General features: G+C 42.8%; 1 protein-coding gene across 2 annotated transcripts in view; it reads left to right on the top strand.

Annotated features, from left to right (window-relative positions):
• The first annotated feature begins 1433 nt into the window (after positions 1-1433).
• Positions 1434-24319, top strand: part of LOC110485208 (potassium channel subfamily T member 2) — a 92337-nt gene continuing 69451 nt past the window's right edge. Inside the window, exons 1-2 of one of the 2 annotated variants that reach the window (XM_036941420.1) lie at positions 1434-1787; positions 1911-2014. In XM_036941420.1, the coding sequence (XP_036797315.1) occupies positions 1920-2014 (95 nt within the window). In that variant the 5' untranslated portion in view covers positions 1434-1787; positions 1911-1919. Of the gene's footprint in view, positions 2015-24319 lie in introns of both variants that reach the window. The other variant, XM_036941419.1, reaches the window with a different exon arrangement.

The following is a 24319-nucleotide window of genomic DNA, read 5'->3' as shown; positions in this document are numbered from 1 at the left end:
ATCTAAAGACACTGAAGCAGCAAACTTTGTGGAAATTAATATTTGTGTCATTCTCAAAACTCTTGGCCAACACTGTACACAGCTGCACATTTATTTATTTTGCACAGTTGCCTGCATAACAATTGGCACGCCATGCAGAATCGACCAAGTGTGAACAAATACAACTTAACTGTTTCTTAAATCACTTTGGTAAAAACCAACAACTAGGGGGGTCTAACTCATTTTGCCCCAGGGGCTGCATTCGGTCTTCAACAAGGTCCAGCGAGCCACATTGAAAATGTGTTATATTTCCATGTAGTCAAAATTTGCAAAAAATATTTGACTATCCATTGTTTTGGGAATGTTCTGTGCTCTCTGAATGTTTGGGGATTAGCCTATTATTGAGCTAGACAGTCAAGAAATTGTATGAATGTACAGTTGAAGTTGGAAGTTTACATACACTTAGTTTGGAGTCATTAAAACTTGTATTTCAACCACTCCACAAATTTCTTGTTAACAAACTATAGTTTTGGCAAGTCAGTTAAGACATTTACTTTGTGCATGACACAAGTTATTTTTCCAACAATTGTTTTCAGATAGATTATTTCATTATCTTATAATTCACTGTATCACAATTCCAGTGGGTCAGAAGTTTGCATACACTAAATTGGCTGTGCCTTTAAACAACTTGGAAAATTCCATTAAATGATGTCATGGCTTTAGAAGCTTCTGATAGGCTAATTGACATCATTTGAATCATTTGGAGGTGTACCTGTGGATGTATTTCAAGTCCTACCTTCAAACTCAGTGCCTCTTTGCTTGACATTATAGGACAATCAAAAGAAATCAGCCAAGACCTCAGAAAACAAATTGTAGACCTCCACAAGTCTGGTTCATCTTTGGGAGCAATTTCCAAAGACCTGAAGGTGCCACGTTCATCTGTACAAACAATAGTACGCAAGTATAAACATCATGGGACCACGCAGCCGTCATACCGCTCAGGAAGGAGACGCGTTCTGTCTCCTAGAGATTAACGTACTTTGCTGCGAACAGTACAAATCAATCCCAGAACAACAGCAAAGGACCTTGTGAAGATGCTGGAGGAAACAGGTACAGAAGTATCTATATCCACAGTAATACGAGTCTTATATCGACATAACCTGAAAGGCCTCTCGGCAAGGAAGAAGCCACTGCTCCAAAACCGCGATAAAAAAGCCAGACTACGGTTTGAAACTGCAATGGGGACGAAGATTGTACTTTTTGGAGAAACGAGCTGGACAGTCAATAAACTATGACTATAAGTCCATTATCATTTCTACACAGTTTTGATTTGGTTTTAGTCATTTAAAAGTATATAGAGAAATTAGGTCCTTAAATGGATTAACTTGATATCGCGTATGACTCAAATGGTTTATTGAGCTTACATTAACAAGAATTAGAGCATGTCCTGAATAAATGAACAAAAATAAACAAGGCATCTTCAATAAAACGACAACACATCAATATAAAGCTCATGCAAATATGATTAACTTGTTCAGTATTTAAAATGTGCCCTGCAGGGATTTGGGCTTGTAACCTACTGCTCGTAGACTCAGTATGTAATTGTTCGAGCAAATGGGTCTGCTTTCGCTGCGTCCATAAGGAGCCAGCGGATGTTCAAAGAGACAACCAGTTGCTCCGCATCCTGTCAAGCAAAAAGTACTCACGTGCATGTCACGGCGGAGCATCCTCGACCTGTTGCATTGGAAGAAGAAAGATATTACTTTGTGTCAGTAATAAATTAACAACATTTTAGGGTGCTCATACAGGTATGTGTTATTTGGAAGTTGAATAACAAAATAATTGTTAATTTTGATAAGCCCCTCTAGAGGCGTCTCTGTTTGTTCGCGTCTCAATCTCTGGCATTGTGCGCTGGTGGGTTCGGCGCTCAGGAGGGGACCATGGTAGTGGTAGAGTTGGAGAAGGAGGTGCTCCCGCTGCCTCCACGGTACCGGTTCCGAGACCTGTTGCTGGGTGACTGGCAGGCTGATGACAGGTAGGAAATCTATTCCGACTTGTTTATTCTGAAGAAACCTGTGTTGGCGCACAACAATCTAAGCCTACCCATGGTACCCTGTAATTGCTCACAAGTTAAATGAATCGTCATTTGCAGTCCCTCACTAAGCTAAGAAATTCATCTTTACGTTGCCATCGCAACCAAAAAAAGAACGTAGTGTAGAACGTACTGTAATAATGTCATTTTTATTGATCTGGCTCTGTTGATGGCGCTGTGAAAGAGGATAGGCTACAACGAGCCACTGTGCAGCAGCAACAGGTTTCATAATGGAAAAGACTGAACTAAATGCACAGACTCCATGTTAATGCTTATGTGTGTGTGCATGCGTGTGTTTGCATAGGCATTACGTTTTTTCAGCTATGCATCTTGTCCATGCGTGGAAGTCAGGCATGTGAAATCCATTTTGATATTTATAATTATGAATGTATATTTGGGAAAGTGTTAATAATTAGGTAGTAATGTGAGCCTCTGGCAGCTATTAATTTAGTCATTATACCACCTATCTATTATTTATCAAGCCTTAGATTGGGTTGACTTAGCATGCTCCCTTTCTTTACCCTGGCTAGGTATGGTCAGGGCTGTTCCAAAAGCAGAACATATGGCCCTACCAAGAGTGTCTGTTAACCTGTACTTAACCATCCATTGTCAGGATAATGTATTTGTTATGGTTTCCCCATGCATATTTATTAATATGGGTATGCTTGCCACACTTGGTGTGGATATTTCATTATAGGGACTAATGCAATACTGAACCACCATTTCACAACTGGACCCCTGGTTGGGAGGTGAGAAATGAGGACCAAAATAGCAGGCTCACGTTTTAATTGGGATGAGTTTTGTCCTGGAGGCATAACTGAGCGATTTCCGATAGATAGGCCAGCTGCAAAGTCAAAATTCATGATGAAAAACACTAACCGGCACCAAAACATTTGCTTGTGGTCTTCCTCCTGAGTGGGTGTTTAAAATCACATCATTTAAGAAGACTATATGTACTGAACAAAAATATAAACGCACATGTAAAGTCTTGGTCCCATTTTCCATGAGCTGAAATAAAAGATCCCAGAAATGTTCCATATGTACAAAAAGCTTATTTCTCTCAAATTTGGTGCACAAATTAGTTTACATGCCTCTTGGTGAGCATTTTTCCTTTGATAATCCATCCACCAGACAGATGTGGCATATCAAGAAGCTGATTAAACAGCATGATCATTACACAGGTGCACCTTGTGTTGGGGACAATAAAATGCCACAGATGTCTCAAGTGTTGAGGGAGTGTGCAATTGGTATGCTGACTGCAGGAATGCCCAACAGAGCTGTTGCCAGAGAATTTAATGTTCATATCTCGATCATCAGTGGCCGACAACGTCGTTTTAGAGAATTTGGCAGTACATCCAACTGGCCTCACAACCGCAGACCACATGTAACCACGCCAGCCCAGGACCTCCACATCCGGCCGAGGAGTATTTCTGTCTGTAATAAAGCCCTTTTGTGTGGAAAACTCATCCTGATTGGCTGGGCCTGACTCCCCAGTGGGTGGACCTGGCTCGCATGGGGTGGGCCTATGCCCTCCCAGACCCACTCATGGCTGCGCTCCTGCCCAGTCATGTGAAATCCATAGATTAGGGCCAAATAAATGTATATCAATTGACTGATTTCCTCTTATGAACAGTAACTCAGTAAAATCTTTGAAATTGTTGCATGTTGCGTTTATATTTTTGTTCAGAATAAAAAGCGTTAAAGAAGGCTTCCATTTGATCAACATTATCCAATACTACAGAGGCAGTAATACTACGGTTGATTGGCCCTGGTCGCAAAAATAAACAGTCATGCTATCACATTACTGAAACAATATCTGAGATATGTTACAAATGGAGTGTTATAATCGTATTTGTCTCTCAGAGCTGAAAAGGACCCTGGCTTCACTTACAATACTATTATTTCCCATGAACTCCCAAAGGTCTTATTGCTAAGTGTGAAGTACAGGCCTTTTTGTGGTCTGTGAATGATCATCCTCTCACCAGTAGCCTCTTGTAATGTGTAGCCTCACTCAGATGGGGAGAAAGATACATCCTGGTTACAGTTCAGTGGTGAAAGCCAAGGTTGTCTTTAGCACAGTGAGGCCCTTTCCTTTCTTCAGAATGCGGTTAGAATGTGATCTACATAGATATCTGTCCATCCAACCCCTAGAAAGAGTAGAAGATCAGTCTTCTTGGTATTAACTAAAACACCGTAGCCAAATGTCTGAGGAGGAGGATGGAAAATGCATATGACAGAAACAAAGTGGACATTAAGTGGGGAACATGGAGGCCATAAACATCGGGACTGTCCCCATTGTCTGCATGGCTGAGAGCTTCCAGGAACACTGAGCAGATGTGCTTCAACTGCTGCTCCCAGAGAGAGCACATTGTTGTACTACTTATGTATAATATATTCCCTGCTGTAGTGTTTTGGAGATGGCTGGGTGCTCATCACTCCAAAGGCTTCAGCAGGCACAGTGCTGCTCTGAGGGACACAGTGGGATCTCTTCATGTTCACTCTGCACTCCTCTTTGTTAAATGTGGCAGCAGACACTCTCTCACACACTCTCTCTCTCTCGCACGCACGCACACACACACACACACACACACACCTCCTAATCACACACCCAGCAGTTGGAACTGAGTGCCACTCCTCTTCAATGGGACTGGGTTTCAATAAGAGAAAAGTGACTAAACGATGTTTGAAGCTGGTGTGGTGATGGGAATGTAAGGGTTTGAGTGTGTGTGTGTGTGGGGGGGGGGGGGGTGGTCATGTGAGAGAGAGTTAGTGAGATAAAGAGTGAGCGAAAGAGAGAGACAGAATGAAAGCGAGAAGGAGGGATGCAGGGCATTTTATCCTATCCTGATTCATGGTGTTGATCCCAATGGCTGTGGGAGTATTACCAGGTAAAAATGGACTCGGTGCAGGAGAGAGTCGGCTGATTAATGGTGACAGACAGCTTAATTCCCAGGCTGAATCACAGACAGTTTGTCCCGCATGTCACAATGTTTGCTCTATTAATCAATGCTTCAACACTCTCCCACTTACACACACACACACACACACACACACACACACGGAAACAAACAAACACGTACATACTCACACTAGGATCCTCACACACATGCTTACATATGCACACACACACACACACATACATATCACATACTTACACACACACACAACCAGAGAATGTTCACACATCTATGTACATAGTCACACATGTTCACACATCCAGGCACACACACACGCTTGCACGCATAAGTTATCTTTTTTCACATACACACACATTGTGCTTTGGGAAAACACACATTACTGAGCCCTTTAACTCCCCCTCCACTCACTTCGTCGCCCATGGACCCTCTTCCCCTTCACTATTTCCTCAACACATAGTTCCATGTCATTACTTTACCCTCCTTGAACTCCCTTCTCCCCTTTCCTCCCCTTTCCATGTTTGTTTTGATTGCTGGAGTGCCTCTTGTCTTCACACACCACAAACACTCTACTCAGACTTCCACTGAAATAGCCTCATGGCAAACATTCCTGTAAAGCTCGCGAGATCAGGCGGCTTACAAGGCCGCTCAAGGCCTCTCGTCTGGATTCTGAATTCTGAATTTAACTACAGCAGTGGTGATATTGTATGGTTTATGCTGTGATATGCTAAAAAGTAAACACTATTGTTACCGACAGTACCTTCTGTTAGCAGGTATGACACAAGTATTGTAAACGTTCATCCTGAGATGAAATGCAATGATCACCACAACAGACAAGGGTTTACAGCTTGAAGTACAGCTGTAAACTCTTGTTATTTTCTGCCAATTATTGCCTTTCAGCTCAGAGTGAACCTTTACAATTGCTTCCCTCGTTTGTTTGACCTATCATCATCGTATAGGTCAGGTGACGGGAGCTGGACTTGCTCCCTCATTGGTTGTTCCATGTGAGCGGTGACAAGGATATTTTCCTTTCATTAGTAAAGCAGTGATGGTCTTGAATCAAGCACTTGATGGACCATTTGTACACAACCCAGAGCTTAATACTTCATCAAGTGTTTGTTTGATGGTTGTCTATAGACAACAAGAATAATGTCTGTGCAGCCTTCATACTTGGCGCTCACTATGGCATGGCAATCTATTCAAGTGCCAATGTTTCGCTCCAACACCCACTTGCCAGTCTGAGGTTGGATGACACACACACACACACACACACACAGACACACACAGTTTATGACACACACAGAGGGAAAGGAATCTCCCCCACAGTATGACTTGCTTGGCTGAATTGTTTAGAGTGGAATGAGACAGTCTCATCACAGCAGCCAGTCTCAGTGGGGCTTAGAGCAAAGTCTGGTATTATCATACAAATGAGAGCTTTTTGTCTTTAAGACTAAATCTCTTTTTGACCGTCGCCTTCCCCCATCATCCCTCATTCAATCTCACCCACATCTCTGCTATTTTCTCTTCCAATGCTCCAGCTCCTTCTGGCTTAATTTGGCAAGGATGAAAGAACCGGAACATGATTAGTAGCTATTGAAACTGCTAATATTCATAGTCTTTTTCTCCCTGATCACTATGAGGAAGTGATCTGTTGCTGCTCTATATCTAGATCTGAGATAGGTTTTACATCTTGTAAATTAACTCATCTAATGTGATTCTCCAATAAGGAATCCAGCATTACAGAGAATTATGCAGCACAATGGTTGATACGAGGGACAGAATAGTACAAGGAGAGTGATACAGAGATACAGATGGAGTCTGTGATCAGATCTGAGGCAGGGAGAGAGGAGGAGGTGGAGGTGAGAGGGGCATTGTGGGTGTCAGAGTCCACAAAGCTCTAATGAGCTTCCTGATTGATGTGAAGTGTTTTGGGTAAACCTCCAACACACCCAGTAGGTAAACATTAGCATCAAAGTAAACAACAAAAAACAGTTTTAATGTGAATTAATTTGGTTGAGGTTTTTAATTGGCAAGCAGAATCATCCACAATGTTTAGCCCTAAAGCTGAGGCACGGTGGGCAGATAATGGCGGCATCTCAGCCTTGACAAATTGAACAGTGCCTGGGCTGAACGGAGGAGGCAGGCCTTCATTCAGAAATCAAATTAGCAGGGAGGTAGAGAACCTAGGCAGACTCCTGGCCCATGTTGTTGGTTGGTGTGTTCTTCTCTCACCATGCAGTGGGGAATACTCTGGTTCGTATTGTGTAATGTTGGGTCTCCCGCTCTGCTAGGTACAAGATACTGTAGCCATATCCCGTCTCTTAGTAGGAATGTTGTGTATCAGAACAGTGTGTTTTGTACCTCACCTGGTCTCAGTTTAATGTATGAAATATGTTGATGTGTTCTCCTCTCAACATCTAGTGGGGAGTACTCTGTATCATAATAATACTGTATAATGCTGGGACTGCCTCCATACTCTGTATCATAATAATACTGTATAATGTTGGGACTGCCTCCATACTCTGTATCATAATAATACTGTATAATGCTGGGACTGCCTCCATACTCTGTATTCATAATAATACTGTATAATGCTGGAGCTGCCTCCATACTCTATCATAATAGTACTGTATAATGCTGGAGCTGCCTCCATACTCTGTATTCATAATAATACTGTATAATGTTGGGACTGCCTCCATACTCTGTATCATAATAATACTGTATAATGCTGGGACTGCCTCCATACTCTGTACCATAATAATACTGTATAATGCTGGGACTGCCTCCATACTCTGTATCATAATAATACTGTATAATGCTGGAGCTGCCTCCATACTCTGTATCATAATAATACTGTATAATGCTGGGACTGCCTCCATACTCTGTATCATAATAATACTGTATAATGCTGGGACTGCCTCCATACTCTGTACCATAATAATACTGTATAATGCTGGAGCTGCCTCTATACTCTGTATCATATTAATACTGTATAATGCTGGGACTGCCTCCATACTCTGTATCATAATAATACTGTATAATGCTGGGACTGCCTCCATACTCTGTATCATAATAATACTGTATAATGCTGGGACTGCCTCCATACACTGTATCATAATAATACTGTATAATGCTGGGACTGCCTCCATACTCTGTATCATAATAATACTGTATAATGCTGGGACTGCCTCCATACTCTATCATAATAATACTGTATAATGCTGGGACTGCCTCCATACTCTGTATCATAATAATACTGTATAATGTTGGAGCTGCCTCCATACTCTGTATCATAATAATACTGTATAATGTTGGGGTGCCTCCATACTCTGTATCATAATAATACTGTATAATGCTGGAGCTGCCTCTATACTCTGTACCATAATAATACTGTATAATGCTGGGACTGCCTCCATACTCTGTACCATAATAATACTGTATAATGCTGGGGCTGCCTCCATACTCTATCATAATAATACTGTATAATGCTGGAGCTGCCTCCATACTCTGTATCATAATAATACTGTATAATGCTGGGACTGCCTCCATACTCTGTATCATAATAATACTGTATAATGCTGGGACTGCCTCCATACTCTGTATCATAATATTACTGTATAATGCTGGGACTGCCTCCATACTCTGTATCATAATAATACTGTATAATGCTGGGACTGCCTCCATACTCTGTATCATAATAATACTGTATAATGCTGGGACTGCCTCCATACTCTGTATCATAATAATACTGTATAATGCTGGGACTGCCTCCATACTCTGTATAATAATAATACTGTATAATGCTGGGACTGCCTCCATACTCTGTATCATAATAATACTGTATAATGCTGGGACTGCCTCCATACTCTGTATCATAATAATACTGTATAATGCTGGGGCTGCCTCCATACTCTGTATCATAATACTGTATAATGCTGGGGCTGCCTCCATACTCTGTATCATAATAATACTGTATAATGCTGGGACTGCCTCCATACTCTGTATCATAATAATACTGTATAATGCTGGGACTGCCTCCATACTCTGTATCATAATAATACTGTATAATGCTGGGGCTGCCTCCATACTCTGTATCAAAATAATACTGTATAATGCTGGGGCTGCCTCCATACTCTGTATCATAATAATACTGTATAATGCTGGAGCTGCCTCCATACTCTATCATAATAATACTGTATAATGCTGGGACTGCCTCCATACTCTGTATCATAATAATACTGTATAATGTTGGGACTGCCTCCATACTCTGTATCATAATAATACTGTATAATGCTGGGACTGCCTCCATACTCTGTATCATAATAATACTGTATAATGCTGGGACTGCCTCCATACTCATCATAATAATACTGTATAATGTTGGGGCTGCCTCCATACTCTGTATCATAATAATACTGTATAATGCTGGGGCTGCCTCCATACTCTGTATCAAAATAATACTGTATAATGCTGGAGCTGCCTCCATACTCTGTATCATAATAATACTGTATAATGCTGGAGCTGCCTCCATACTCTATCATAATAATACTGTATAATGCTGGGACTGCCTCCATACTCTGTATCATAATAATACTGTATAATGTTGGGACTGCCTCCATACTCTGTATCATAATAATACTGTATAATGCTGGGACTGCCTCCATACTCTGTATCATAATAATACTGTATAATGCTGGGACTGCCTCCATACTCATCATAATAATACTGTATAATGTTGGGGCTGCCTCCATACTCTGTATCATAATAATACTGTATAATGTTGGGACTGCCTCCATACTCTGTATCATAATAATACTGTATAATGCTGGGACTGCCTCCATACTCTATATTCATAATAATACTGTATAATGCTGGGACTGCCTCCATACTCTGTATCATAATAATACTGTATAATGTTGGAGCTGCCTCCATACTCTGTATCATAATAATACTCTATAATGCTGGGGCTGCCTCCATACTCTGTATTCATAATAATACTGTATAATGCTGGGGCTGCCTCCATACTCTGTATCATAATAATACTGTATAATGCTGGAGCTGCCTCCATACTCTGTATTCATAATAATACTGTATAATGCTGGGACTGCCTCCATACTCTGTATCATAATAATACTGTATAATGCTGGAGCTGCCTCCATACTCTGTATCATAATAATACTGTATAATGCTGGGACTGCCTCCATACTCTGTATCATAATAATACTGTATAATGCTGGGACTGCCTCCATACTCTGTATCATAATAATACTGTATAATGCTGGGACTGCCTCCATACTCTGTATCATAATAATACTGTATAATGCTGGGACTGCCTCCATACTCTGTATCATAATAATTCTGTATAATGCCGGAGCTGCCTCCATACTCTTTATCATAATTAAGCAATAAGGCAAGAGCGTGTGTGATATATGGCTAAAATATCATTGCTAAGGGCAGTTATTTTGCACGCGCAAACCAGAGTATATCATATACCCCCAAAGTGCCTTATTGCTATTATAAACTGGTTACTAACGGAATTAGAACAGTAAAAATAAATGTTTTGTCATACCCATGTTATGAGGTCTGATATACCACGGCTTTAAGCTAATCAGCATTCAGGGCTCGAACCACCTGGTGTATGATGTTGTATAAAGCTGCGTCTCCCCTCTCGTGGTCTAAGTAAGAATGCTATGAATCGGAACATTGTGTACCTCACCTGTGGTCACAGTGTAATGTATAAAACCTCCCTCTGTGCAGTGTTCCTCTCCTAGCCTTAAGAGTGTTAAGTATGATAATTGACTGCTAAGAGATACAGTAGGGATCATTTGATAAGAACTTGTTGACTCCACAGTGTGATAGACCATACGGCATGTCCTTTTTACGTTTTTATTTAACCTTTGTTTTGACTGGGAAGATTGAGACCTAGATCTCTTTTCCAAATGTGCCCTGTATAATACAATAATAAATACAAAATATATATACACTGTATATACAAAAGGATGTGGACATTAAATTAAATTAGTGGATTTGGCTATTTCAGCCACGTATTAAATCGAGCACACAACCATGCAATGTCCATAGACAAACATTGGCAGTAGAATGGCCTTATTAACGAGCTCAGTGACTTTCTACATGGCACAGTCATAGGATACCACCTTTCCAACATGTCAGTTCATAAAATGTCTGCCCTACTAGAGCTGTCCCTGACAACTGTAAGTGCTGTTATTGTGAAGTGGAAATGTCTAGGAGCAACAATGGTTCAGCCGCGAAGTCGTAGGCGGTACAAGCTCACAGAACAGATCGTCTGTTCTCGGTTGCAACACTCACTACCGAGTTCCAAACTGCCCCTGGAAGCAACGTTAACACAATAACTTTTCATTGGGAGCTTCAGGAAATCGGCTTCCATGGCCGAGCAGCCTCACACAAGCCTAACATCACCATGAACAATGCCAAACTTCGGCTGGAGTGGTGTAAAGCTCTCCGCCATTGGAGCATTGGAAACGCGTTCTCTGGAGTGATGAATCACACTGTCCGATGGACGAATCTGGGTTTGCGGATGCCAGGAGAACACTACCTGCCCCAATGCATAGTGTGAAGTCCAACTGTAAAGTTTGGTGGATGCAAAATAATGGTCTCGGGCTGTTTTTCATGGTTCGGGCTAAGCCCCTTAGTTTCAGTGAAGGGAAATCTTAAGCACACAATGACATTGTATACGATTCTGTGCTACCAACTTTGTGGCAACAGTTTGGAAAAGGCCCTTTCCTGTATCAGCATGACAATACCCCTGTGCACAAAGCGAGGTCCACACAGAAATAGTTTGTCGAGATCGGTGTAGAAGAACTTGACTGGCCTGCACAGAGCCCTGACCTCAACCCCATCAAACACCTTTACCTCCTATGGTAAATTCAATTGATTGGACATGATTTGGAAAAACACACATCTGTTTATATAAGGTCCCACAGTTGACAGTGCATGTCACAGCAAAAACAAATCCATGAGGTCAATGGAATTGTTCATAGAGCTCAGAGACAGGATTGTACCAAGGCACAAAAAATGTCTGCAGCATTGAAGGTCCCCAAGAACACAGTGGCCTCAATCTTTCTTAAGAGGAAGAAGTTTGGAACCACCAAGACTCTTCCTAGAGCTGGCCGCCCTGACAAACTGAGCAATCGGGTGAGAAGGGCCTTGGTCAGGGAGGTGACCAAGAACCCGATAGCCACTCTGAGACAGCTCCAGAATTCCTCTGTGGAGATGGGAGAACCTTCCAGAAGGACAACCATCTCTGCAGCACTCCACCAAACAGGCCAGACTGAAGCCACTCCTCAGTAAAAGGCACATGACAGTTGGAGTTTGCCAAAAGGCACCTAAAGGACTCTCAGAACATGAGAAACAAGATTCTCTGGTCTGATGAAACCAAGATTGAACTCTTTGGCCTGAATGCCAAGCGCCATGTCTGAAGGAAACCTGGCAGCATGGTGGTGGCAGCATCATGCTGTGGGGATATTTTTCAGCGGCAGGGACTGGGAGACTAGTCAGGATCGAGGGAAAGATGAATGGAGCAAAGTACAGAGAGATCCTTGATGAAGACCTGCTACAGAGCGCTCAGGATCTCATACTGGGGGTGAAGGTTCACCTTTCAACAGGACAACGACCCTAAGCACACAGCCAAGACAATGCCTAATTGGCTTCGGGACAAGTCTCTGAATGTCCTTGAGTGGCCCAGCCAGAGCCTGGACTTGAACCCCTCTATGCATGTGTGTGTGAGCTTATGTTGTGTGTATTGTGTGTTGGAGTGTCAGTGTAGTATGTGTGAGTGTGTGGATAGAGTATAGTGAGTGTGCATAGAGCCAGTGCAAAAAAAATAAAGAAAAAAATGATAATAAAGGGGGTCAATGTAAATAGTCTGGTGGCCATTTCATTAAGTGTTCAGCAGTCTTATGGCTTAGGGGTAGAAGCTGTTCAGGATCCTTTCTGTCCCAGACTTGGGCGCTCCGATACCGCTCGATGTGGGGTAGCAGAGAGAACAGTACATTTTTTATTTAATTAAATTTATTTTATTTACCCTTTATTTAACTATGACTTGGGTGGCTGGAGTCTTTGACAACTTTTAGGGCCTTCCTCTGACACCGCCTGGTATAGAGGTCCTGGATGGCAGTGAGTTCGGCCCCAGTGATGTACTGGACCGTACGCCGTACCCTCTGTAGCGCCTTGCCGCCGAATGCCAAGCAGTTGCCATACCAAGTGGTGATGCAGCCATTTAAGATGCTCTCAATGGTTTAGCTGTATAACTTTTTGAGGATCTGAGGGCCCATGCCCATTGTACCCTTGTACACTGACTCTGTAATGGTACTCTGTGTGTATAGTCAAGTTATTGTTACTCATTGTGTATTTATTTCTGGTGTTATTTTTATTATTATTATTTTCTCTCTGCATCATTGGGAAGGGCCTGTAAGTAAGTGATTTGAATGGAACGTTCTGTAAAGTTGTGAGAACATTTGTTGTTAGCTGGGTAGAGCTTGGCTAGAAATCGGTTTGAGTAAAAGGGTATTGAGCACACTTACTTACTGTCATTGGGGCCTGCACAGTGCACAGCCCTGGTAAATGATGACTTTCATTTTGTGTACAGGGGGAAAGGGCGAGCATCGGAGGCTCAAGCAAGGATAAACAATCACATCAGTCACAGTGCAGAAGACAACTAGTGTTTCCCCTCATATCATACTAACTGTACACAGCAACATGATCTTCCTCACTCCAGGCATGTGGTTGGCCTGAGGCAGCTGTAGGGAGGATAGACCAATGGGATAGACCAGAGAGCCTTGAGCAGATCCTGAGTGGTTATCTTATTCTCAGGCAGTGAGACGCACGGCCTCTGAGGGAGCGGCTGCATTAAATCCACAGTTTTGTTTAACAAATGTTTATTTCCTGCCCAACCGCTATGCGTTAATGAGCCTGGTATGAGTATTCCCCAACCGCTATGCGTTAATGAGCCTGGTATGAGTATTCCCCAACCGCTATGCGTTAATGAGCCTGGTATGAGTATTCCCCAACCGCTATGCGTTAATGAGCCTGGTATGAGTATTCCCCAACCGCTATGCGTTAATGAGCCTGGTATGAGTATTCCCCAACCGCTATGCGTTAATGAGCCTGGTATGAGTATTCCCCAACCGCTATGCGTTAATGAGCCTGGTATGAGTATTCCCCAACCGCTATGCATTAATGAGCCTGGTATGAGTATTCCCCAACCGCTATGCGTTAATGAGCCTGGTATGAGTATTCCCCAACCGCTATGCGTTAATGAGCCTGGTATGAGTATTCCCCAACCGCTATGCGTTAATGAGCCTGGTATGAGTATTCCCCAATCGCTATGCGTTAATGAGCCTGGTATGAGTATTCCCCAACCGCTGCTTTCTAGTAAGACAAGCACTGTCAACATACATCAGCTTGCTGCTGGGTAAAATAAAAGGGGTGGCTAGCGCCCAGCCTATTGGCTGCCTCTGCTGAACTGGGGTCAGTGCTGTGTGCTTAAGATAGGTAAGGCCTTGTGACATCAGTGTGTGGGTTGGAGATTCGGGGGTGGGGAGGAGGGGGGGTGTATTGTGACAGTCATGGCATTTTGGATGACAGTAATCAGCCAGCCAAAATTACCAAGGTCTCCAAAACAACTGTTCGAATATCAAAAAAACATATATTCTGTATATTATTTGTATTATTATTATTTATTTATTTTGCTATTCTAATGATTATTACTGTAACCACGATCATTTGGCTGGCCAGTTACCGTCATCCCAAATTATTTTTTAGAAGCCTCTCCGATCCTGACTGCATGTGCTGCCATAGATAGAATGAATAGAACGGGTATTCTATTCAAGGTTGGTTAGTGCTATCTGAGATCTTTGGGACGTCCCTACCCTAAACCCTAACCTTAACCCATACGCTTACCCTAATCATAAACCTTACCTTAACCCTTACCTTAATTCTTACTCAAACCATTTTAAATGTCAACTTCAATGGGGTAGCAAGGACCATTAGAGGTTCCAAGTCCATTCTATTCATTCTGTTTCTATGTCTGCTGCTGCATTGGTGGTGGGTTTCCTAGGCAACCAAATACTCATTTGCTTGTTTCAGCAAGGAGCAACAAAGTTTCATCCCATTGTTACGAGTTCATGATACACTGTATATATACTGTGTATATATATATATATATATATTGTAACTGACGAGGAGTAGTAGGAAGGATCGGAGGACCAAAATGCAGCGTAGTATGTATCCATAATATCATTTAATGAGACTGAATACAAAATACAAAAGAACAAGAGAATCCAAATGAAAACCGAAACACCGAATGGTGCAAACACTGAAACGGAAAATAAACACCCACGAAACACAAGTGGGAAAAGGCTACCTAAGTATGATTCTCAATCAGAGACAACTAACGACGCCTGCCTCTGATTGAGAACCATACCAGGCCAAACGCAAAACACAACATAGAAAACAGAACATAGACAACCCACCCAACTCACGCCCTGACCATACTAAAACAAAGACATAAATAAAAGAACCAAGGTCAGAACGTGACATTATATACTGTATATTAAACGGTTATGGCAGTTATTTTATTTTCATGGGGGTCTTCATCCATAACCTTCGGCTACACGGTTATACAGTAGTTGTGCCAGCCTATGTAGCAGTACACTGAAGCATGGGAATCAGAAGTAAACCTATACACCTGAGTAAGGACGACCGATAGACCACAGGGATGGGTGTTTTCATAGAAATGTCATGAATTAAATCCAAGGCCTCCTTCAATGTTATGTTACATAAAGCCTTGTGTCATAGTTAGCCATATAGCCTGTTAGGCTGTCAACTTCATGTTCTGCTGAGGGCTTGTTACTGATATATACACACTACTCTTAAAAAGTTTGGGGTCGCTTAGAAATGTCTTTGTTTTTGAAAGAAAAGTTCATTTTTTGTCCATTAAAATAACATCTAATTGATCAGAAATACAGTGTAGACATTGTTAATGTTGTAAATGACTATTGTAGCTGGAAACGGCTGATTTTTAATGGAATATCAACGTAGACGTACAGAGGCCCAATATCAGCCACTCCTGTGTTCCAATGGCACATTATGTTAGCTAATCCAAGTTTATCATTTTAAAAGGCAAATTTATCATTAGAAAGCCCTTTTGCAATTACGTTAGCACAGCTGAAAACTGTTGTGCTGATTAAAGAAGCAATAAAACTGTCCTTCTTTACACTAGTTGATTATCTGGAGCATCAGCATTTGTGGGTTTGATTACAGGCTCAAAATGGCCAGAAACAAATAACTTTCTTCTGAAACTCGTCAGTCCATTCTTGTTCTGAGAAATGAAGGCTATTTCATGCAAGAAATTGCCAAGAAACGGGAGGATTTTAAATTGATAAAAAATGTGCTTTTCTTTAAAAAACAAGGACATTTCTAAGTAACCCCAAACTTTTGAACGGTAGTTTATATATATATATATTTATTTATTTTACACATACAGTGACTCTTTGCTGACCTCTTTACACCACACATGATTTTATCCACAAACTGGTTATGAATATGTTGTGTAAGATAAGACCTACATAATGTTATCTAGTAAAACTTTTGTAAATTCCCAAAAGCCAGTCTTTGAATAAGACAAAGGAGACTGGAATGCAGGATGGATGAAAGAAGACCATAGGAAAAGATCAATACCTCTGATGTTATCTATCTGCCTCACAATGGTCTTGATCAATAAATAAATAACCTCTCTAGAAATAATAACTAACCTAGAAATAACCTCTCTAGAAATAATAACTGACCAAGAAATAACCTCTCTAGAAATAAGAACTAACCAAGTATTAACCAATCTACTCTACCTAAAATGCAATACATGGGGTATGGTTGCATAAGTGTATTTTGAGATTGTGTGGCGGGATCACAAACATATCTTATCGCTTCTCTCGCTGTCTGTGTGTGTGTGTGGGTGGGTGGGTGGGTGTGCTCGTGTGGAGGGATCACAAACACACGTCCATCTGATTGCTTCTCTCCCGGTACCAAATCATATTAGTGTAACACGCTGCAGGAATTGTATCGTGCTCCAAGCAGCCCATGAGACACTGAGAAGAGGGCACAGAGATGAATCGGCTCATATTTCACCCATCGGAGTACAACACATCATGTAGAATGAGGAGATTGGTAGATGAAATGCCACAGATGGTCGGATTGTCATTGTCTTTCTGAGTAGCTGGAATTAGAAAACTTCTACAGTATTTAGTTGAGTAGCAGTGGTTTATCTGTTGTGATTGGTAGTGGTAGGGGGAAATAAAGGTCTTTACTGAATAGAGGTCTTAGCTACAATAGGAATCGATCGTCCCAAGAACATCCTACTTCACTTACTGTAGTTCAAACCCAAAGTGTCCTATCGTAGCTGACACCCAATTCCAGTTCTATCACTCAAAGCCTTTTAACCCCCCATTCAAGTAGGATAGGAGAGACGAGACCGTGTGTGAGTAAACACAGGTTCCCGGAGTGAGAGAAGAGAGTGATGGAGACAGGGATGGAGACAGGGATGGAGGAGGATTCACTGAGATGGGGGGTGAAGGGAAGGTAGCATGGAGGACAGCTGCACTGATGATGTATGGCGTGGTTTAATCAGTAAAGATCTAACATTAGAGCTTGGCTGGAAATGGTAGTGAAAGGCTGTTGAGCACACATGCTTACTGTCATTGTGGCCTGCACAATGCACAGACCTGGGAAATGATGACTTTCATTTTGTGTGAAGGGATTGCGGGGGCAGGGGAAAGGTGAGCATCGGAGGCTCAAGCAAGGATCTACCTTCATATCAGCCACAGTGCAGAAGATGACTGGTGTTATTTTCCCCCATAGCATACTAACTGTATAAGAGAGAGAGAGAGAGAGAGAGAGAGAGAGAGAGAGAGAGAGAGAGAGAGAGAGAGAGAGAGAGAGAGAGAGAGAGAGAGAGAGAGAGAGAGAGAGAGAGAGAGAGAGAGAGAGAGAGAGAGAGAGAGAGAGAGAGAGAGAGAGAGAGAGAGAGAGAGAGAGAGAGAGAGAGAGAGAGAGAGAGAGAGAGAGAGAGAGAGAGAGAGAGAGAGAGAGAGAGAGAGAGAGAGAGAGAGAGAGAGAGAGAGAGAGAGAGAGAGAGAGAGAGAGAGAGAGAGAGAGAGAGAGAGAGAGAGAGAGAGAGAGAGAGAGATGGATGTTGATAAAAACAATGAATTATGTTCTGTCTCTTCACAGTGGATACATACTATACATTCTGAGTTCTGTATAAAAATACTATAAATAAAAAAAACATGTTCTCAGCTTATAGCCTGTTGAGGAAAGGAAACGGGTTTTTATTTTAGCAAAGAAACCCTCCTTTTCCTCTTCTTCAATACCCAGTGTGTATCTGGGTCAGGGTCGCGTTGCCCCTGCCTGGCTCTCCTTCAATGGTGGAAGCAGAGTGGAGCACACCTAACACTGTGAGACTAGGCTGCCATAGTGGTGTGCAATTTCCCTGCCTCCTGTCGCCCCATTGAATTCCTCTCTCCTTATTTGTAGGCTGTGTGATTGGCGTTGTTGCCGCACTCTTTGTCTAACTGTTCCCGTGTCTCCAAGTCATCTCTGACTGCTCTTCAAATTCCTTCTTCCTTATCTATCACCTTTGTTCTTTAAATAAATCCAATGTGGGTCTTGGGACACACCAGGCGTATCTCCGCCCACAGAATGTTTATTGGGAGTAAAGTGACAAATTAAATCTCTTAATCGCTCAATTAAAAATTCATATGCAAGTCAAATGCATGTCATACTTACATACTTACTTCAGATAAACCATTAAACAAGAAAAGCGTCAATACAGGATTAAGATTGAATCCTATTTGTAATACCTACATGTTTCAAGCAGACCACCATAGCCCCTGTGCCCAAGGAATCAAAGGTAACCTGCCTAAATGATTACCGCCCCGTAGCACTCACATTGGTAGCCATGAAGTGCTTTGAAAGGCTGGTCATGGCTCACATCAACAGCATCCTCCCGGATACCCTAGACCCACTCCAACTTGCATACTGCCCCAACAGATCCACAGATGACGCAATCTCAATCGCACTCAACACTGACCTTTCCCACCTGGACAAAAGAAACACCTATGTGATAATGCTGTTCATTGACTACAGCTCAGCATTCAACAACATAGTGCCCACAAAGCTCATCACTAAGCTAAGGACCCTGAGACTTAACACCTCCCTCTGCAACTGGATCTTGGACTTCCTGACAGGCCGCCCCCAGGTGGTAAGGGTAGGCAACAACACGTCTGCCACGCTGTTCCTCAACACTGGGGCCCCTCAGGGGTGTGTACTTAGTCCCCTCCTGTACTCCCTGTTCACCCACGACTGCGTGGTCAAACACGACTCCAACACCATCATTAAGTTTGCTGACTACACAACAGTGGTAGGCCTGATCACCGACAATGATGAGACAGCCTATAGGGAGGAGGTCAGAGTACTGGCAATGTGGTGCCAGCCAGGGCAACAACCTCTCCCTCAATGTGAGCAAGACAAAGGAACTGATCGTGGACTACAGGAAAAGGCGGGCCGAACAGGCCCCCATTAACATTGACAGGGCTGTAGTGGATTGGGTCGAGAGTTTCAAGTTCCTTGGCGTCCACATCACCAACAAACTAACATGGTCCAAGCACACCAAAACAGTCGTGAAGAGAGCACGACAAAACCTTTTGCATGGGTCCTTAGATCCTCAAAAAGTTCTACCATAACGTGCTACAGAGGGCAGTCCGTACGGCCCAGTACATCACTGGCGCCAAGCTTCCTGCCATCCAGGACCTATTTAATAGGCGGTGTCAGAGGAAGGCCCATAAAATTGTCAGAGACTCCAGTCACCAAAGGTCATAGACTGTTTTCTCTGCTACGGCACGGCAAGTGGTACCGGAGCGCCAAGTCTAGGTCCAAAAGGCTCCTTAACATCTTCTACCCCGAAGCCATAAGACTGCTGAACAATTCATCAAATGGCCACCTGACTATTTACATTGACCCCCCCCCCACCCTCCATTTGTTTGTACACTGCTGCTACTCACTGTTTATTATCTATGCATAGTCACTTCACCCCTACCTACATGTACAAATTACCTCAGCTAACCTGACTCGATACCGGTACCAGCTGTATATAGCCTTGTTTTTGTTATGTTATTGTGTTACTTTTTACTGTTTTTTTTTTACTTTAGTTTATTTGGTAAATATTTTCTTAACTCTTTATTGAACTGCTCTGTTGGTTAAGGGCTCGTAAGTAAGCATTTCACGGTAAGGTCTACACTTGTTGTGTTTCGGTGCATGTGACTAATAAAGTTGGATTTGATTTGATTTGTATTGTATTAACTGCTGTATAAAGGTTGTGATGGGTCAGTAGTGCTGTGATGGGGATGGTCAGTGTCTCTCTGGTGCTCACTCAGGTCAGTGCTGTGATGGGGATGGTCAGTGTCTCTCTGGTGCTCACTCAGGTCAGTGCTGTGATGGGGATGGTCAGTGTCTCTCTGGTGCTCACTCAGGTCAGTGCTGTGATGGGGATGGTCAGTGTGAGGTCTGTTGTCTCTCCGGTGCTCACTCAGGTCAGTGCTGTGATGGGATGGTCAGTGTGAGGTCTGTTGTCTCTCTGGTGCTCACTCAGGTCAGTGCTGTGATGGGGACGGTCAGTGTGAGGTCTGTTGTCTCTCTGGTGCTCACTCAGGTCAGTGCTGTGATGGGGACGGTCAGTGTGAGGTCTGTTGTCTCTCTGGTGCTCACTCAGGTCAGTGCTGTGATGGGGATGGTCAGTGTGAGGTTTGTTGTCTCTCTGGTGCTCACTCAGGTCAGTGCTGTGATGGGGGTGGTCAGTGTGAGGTCTGTTGTCTCTCTGGTGCTCACTCAGGTCAGTGCTGTGATGGGGATGGTCAGTGTGAGGTCTGTTGTCTCTCTGGTGCTCACTCAGGTCAGTGCTGTGATGGGGATGGTCAGTGTGAGGTCTGTTGTCTCTCTGGTGCTCACTCAGGTCAGTGCTGTGATGGGGATGGTCAGTGTGAGGTCTGTTGTCTCTCTGGTGCTCACTCAGGTCAGTGCTGTGCCATTAGACACAGGGAGGGAAATTAGCAGGAGACCAAGATCTTAGAGATCTCCTTCTCTCTTTCTCTCTCTCTCTCTCTTGCTCTCTCTCTCTCTTTCTCTTTCTCTTTCTCTTTCTCTTTCTCTTTCTCTTTCTCTTTCTCTCTCTCTCTCTCTCTCTCTCTCTCTCTATTGTTCTGTCTTACATATCTCTCTCTCTCTCTCTTCTCTCCCTCCCTCACACTTTCTCTTATGCTCTCATAAATGCAAATTCAGAAATGCAAATGTCTTCCCTCAGGCCTAATTTTGCATGACTCACCATTAGATGAACCCTGGCCTTTTCTCTCTGTTGTCTTTTATCTAGCAGGGAACGTTTTTTTAGTATTTTGTTACTTTTTATTACCGTCAGGGAAGACCTGTGGTTTAAATCGCCATGGATCCTTTATTATAGAAAGGAAGAATTAGTTTGATAAATTACACTTGAACTGATAGTAAAAGCTTCAACCTGTTTGTTCTGTTTCCTCTGTTTTCCAACGGCTGTCTTCTCCAGGGCAGGTTAGTCTATCGCTTGTCACCTGGTGACTGTCACACCTCACACACCACCATTGTTTCACTCAGCGCTCAAAAACATTAAAGGCACAATCAGTGATTTCAATAGCCTGGGCCACTGTCTTTGGTAAGCTGAAGGATGGGTCACGGTTAATGTAAATGACACAATTCGTAGAGCTATGGATGCAACGACTTGATCCATGAGATCAACATCCTCATTTGATTGATTGTTAAAAATGATATTCCCCGTCTTAGTACAAGTGTCTGTTTTACCCACAATCCACGGTTGTATTACTTCATCCATTGTTTATCAATCATCACATTTTATCACTGCAACCATTTGTAAATCAACAGTTGTTACAACAGCTGTGTCAAGTTGTTCTAAGTTCTTTGCAGTAGGTTTTTGTCATTTTAGTCGGTAAACAATTATTTTTGTTGTTTAAAAATATGTTTCATTAATGACCATTGAACCACATTAAATCTTATAGATGGTGTATTTGAAGAACAAAATAATCAATCATCAAAAGTAATCAACCTTACCTCTGGTTCTATCTGACATGTTTGTTTGAATTCAAAGATTTAATCTACCAAAGCAATTATTTTGAGCAATTATCTACGCTTACATCATAATGAGTAAAGCTTTTTAGGAAATGTAGTCAGGTTACTGGTAGGAGCGATGTGTTATTGTGTGGTTTGTTCTTCTTTGGCTCTGAAATAATGTTCTTCGTGAGTTTTTAGTGTGTTTTTCTTGTTTCCCTCCTTTAGATAACAATCACACTATAATCTATCCCACGGCTATATTTCCACTTTACTTCTTCTCTTCTGTGGCCCCCTCAAGTCTCAAAGCTGCCTCTTAGAAGCACATCAGGAGCAGAGTGACTTCTCAAATGATTTGTTCGTTGCTGTGGAAAGTTGCCATGGCTTCTTTCAGAGTTGGAGGGACTATAAAGAGACTCATAAATAGAGATATGGATGGTTGGTCGGCTGAAAGGGTGATCACCTTTAGTGTGTAGAGTAAGGAAATAACACTAGTGGGAAGAGGCAGGGGGATGGAATGAATAAGAGATGGGTAATTAACAGCAGACTGAAGGTAGGAGGAGGATGGGAGAGGGAAGATAGGAGGGGGATGGGAGAGGGAAGATAGGAGGGGGATGGGAGAGGGAAGATAGGAGGGGGATGGGAGAGGGAAGATAGGAGGGGGATGGGAGAGGGAAGATAGGAGAAGGAGGGGGATGGGAGAGGGAAGATAGGAGGGGGATGGGAGAGGGAAGATAGGAGAAGGAGGAGGATGGGAGAGGGAAGATAGGAGAGGGAAAATAGGAGGAGGAGGGGGATGGCAGAGGGAAAATAGGAGGAGGAGGGGGATGGGAGAGGGAAGGTAGAAGGAGGAGGGGGATGGGAGAGGGAAGGTAGAAGGAGGAGGGGGATGGGAGAGGGAAGGTAGAAGGAGGAGGGGGATGGGAGAGGGAAGATAGAAGGAGGAGGGGGATGGGAGAGGGAAGATAGGAGGGGGATGGGAGAGGGAAGATAGAAGGAGGAGGGGGATGGGAGAGGGAAGGTAGGAGGAAGAGCCTGATATTGTTTAGTTGTAAGTAAAACAGATTCATGTGTGGAAAACAGGGACAGGTGCCAGAAAGCAGAGCACTCACCATTTTTACTTTGTTTATCTAAATTTAATTTAGAGGCTGTTGCTGTACAGAAAGTTCCAGATTGTGCTTCATAGTACTGACTGTGTAGAGGACTGTTCCATTACAAGTGGAACATTTTCTAGAGCTAATGCTTTGATCTTATCAGTGCTAATGTAGGAATTAGTACGGACCCAGTTCAAATCCACTGCCACAATACCATACCATCTAAACCCCAGCCTGCCTAATGTACCATGGCTTTAGCTCTGTATCTAGTGATAATGAGGGTCATTCAATCATTTAAAGTGCGACACACACTGTTCCCAGATCTGCCATATTCTTTAACTGTTATGACTCTGTTACCTATTTACATATATTGTGGTGTAGCGGGCAATGTGTACTATAAGGCCAGATGTTAATGAAGGGTAGAGCCTACAGTAAATATGTTATGGGACATGTGTGTTTCATGGTAATGGTTGTCTGCAGATAGGAGTAATCCATCTCTTTAGCCTCCCTACTGCCACTTTAATGGCAAGTGCATTGTGTAAAGTTTTCTCACTGCATTCGGTTGCAAATACGTATTTTACCCAATGGTGCATTTTACTCTCCTTGGTGTTTTTTTAGCTTTTTACCCAGCATGTTCATGTATACAAAGAGTTGGCTGACAGATCTGCAGTGTGTGTGTGTGCAAACGCGCGTGTCTGAGAAAAATATTGACCGAAAGAAAGATGCTCCATCACCATAGCAACAAAGAGCAACGTTCCCTATGTGCTAAGAGTGTATGGTTGCTAACGGCGTGTGTGTGTGTGTGTGTGTGTGTGTGTGTGTGTGAGTGAGGGACCACTATGTGGGGTCCTGGTTTTCATCTACAGTACTAAAACCCTGTGAAGACCCCCACCAGTAAGGAGATTAGTTTGTGACCTTTCAGTTTCATCTGTGTACATGAGGCACAGCACCTGTGTGTGCTGGGCCTCTGTTTTCATCCTGTGTCTGGGTCATCCAGCGCTGCCTTCCTCTACGCCACTTTCTGTAGGATGAAAGAACAGAAGAAGTGGCCAATCTCTCATGAG

This window comes from Oncorhynchus mykiss, chromosome 13 (assembly GCF_013265735.2).
Source record: "Oncorhynchus mykiss isolate Arlee chromosome 13, USDA_OmykA_1.1, whole genome shotgun sequence".
NCBI lineage: Eukaryota > Metazoa > Chordata > Actinopteri > Salmoniformes > Salmonidae > Oncorhynchus > Oncorhynchus mykiss.
Note: the sequence above shows the minus strand (reverse complement) of the source record. Positions and strands in the feature narration are given on the sequence as shown.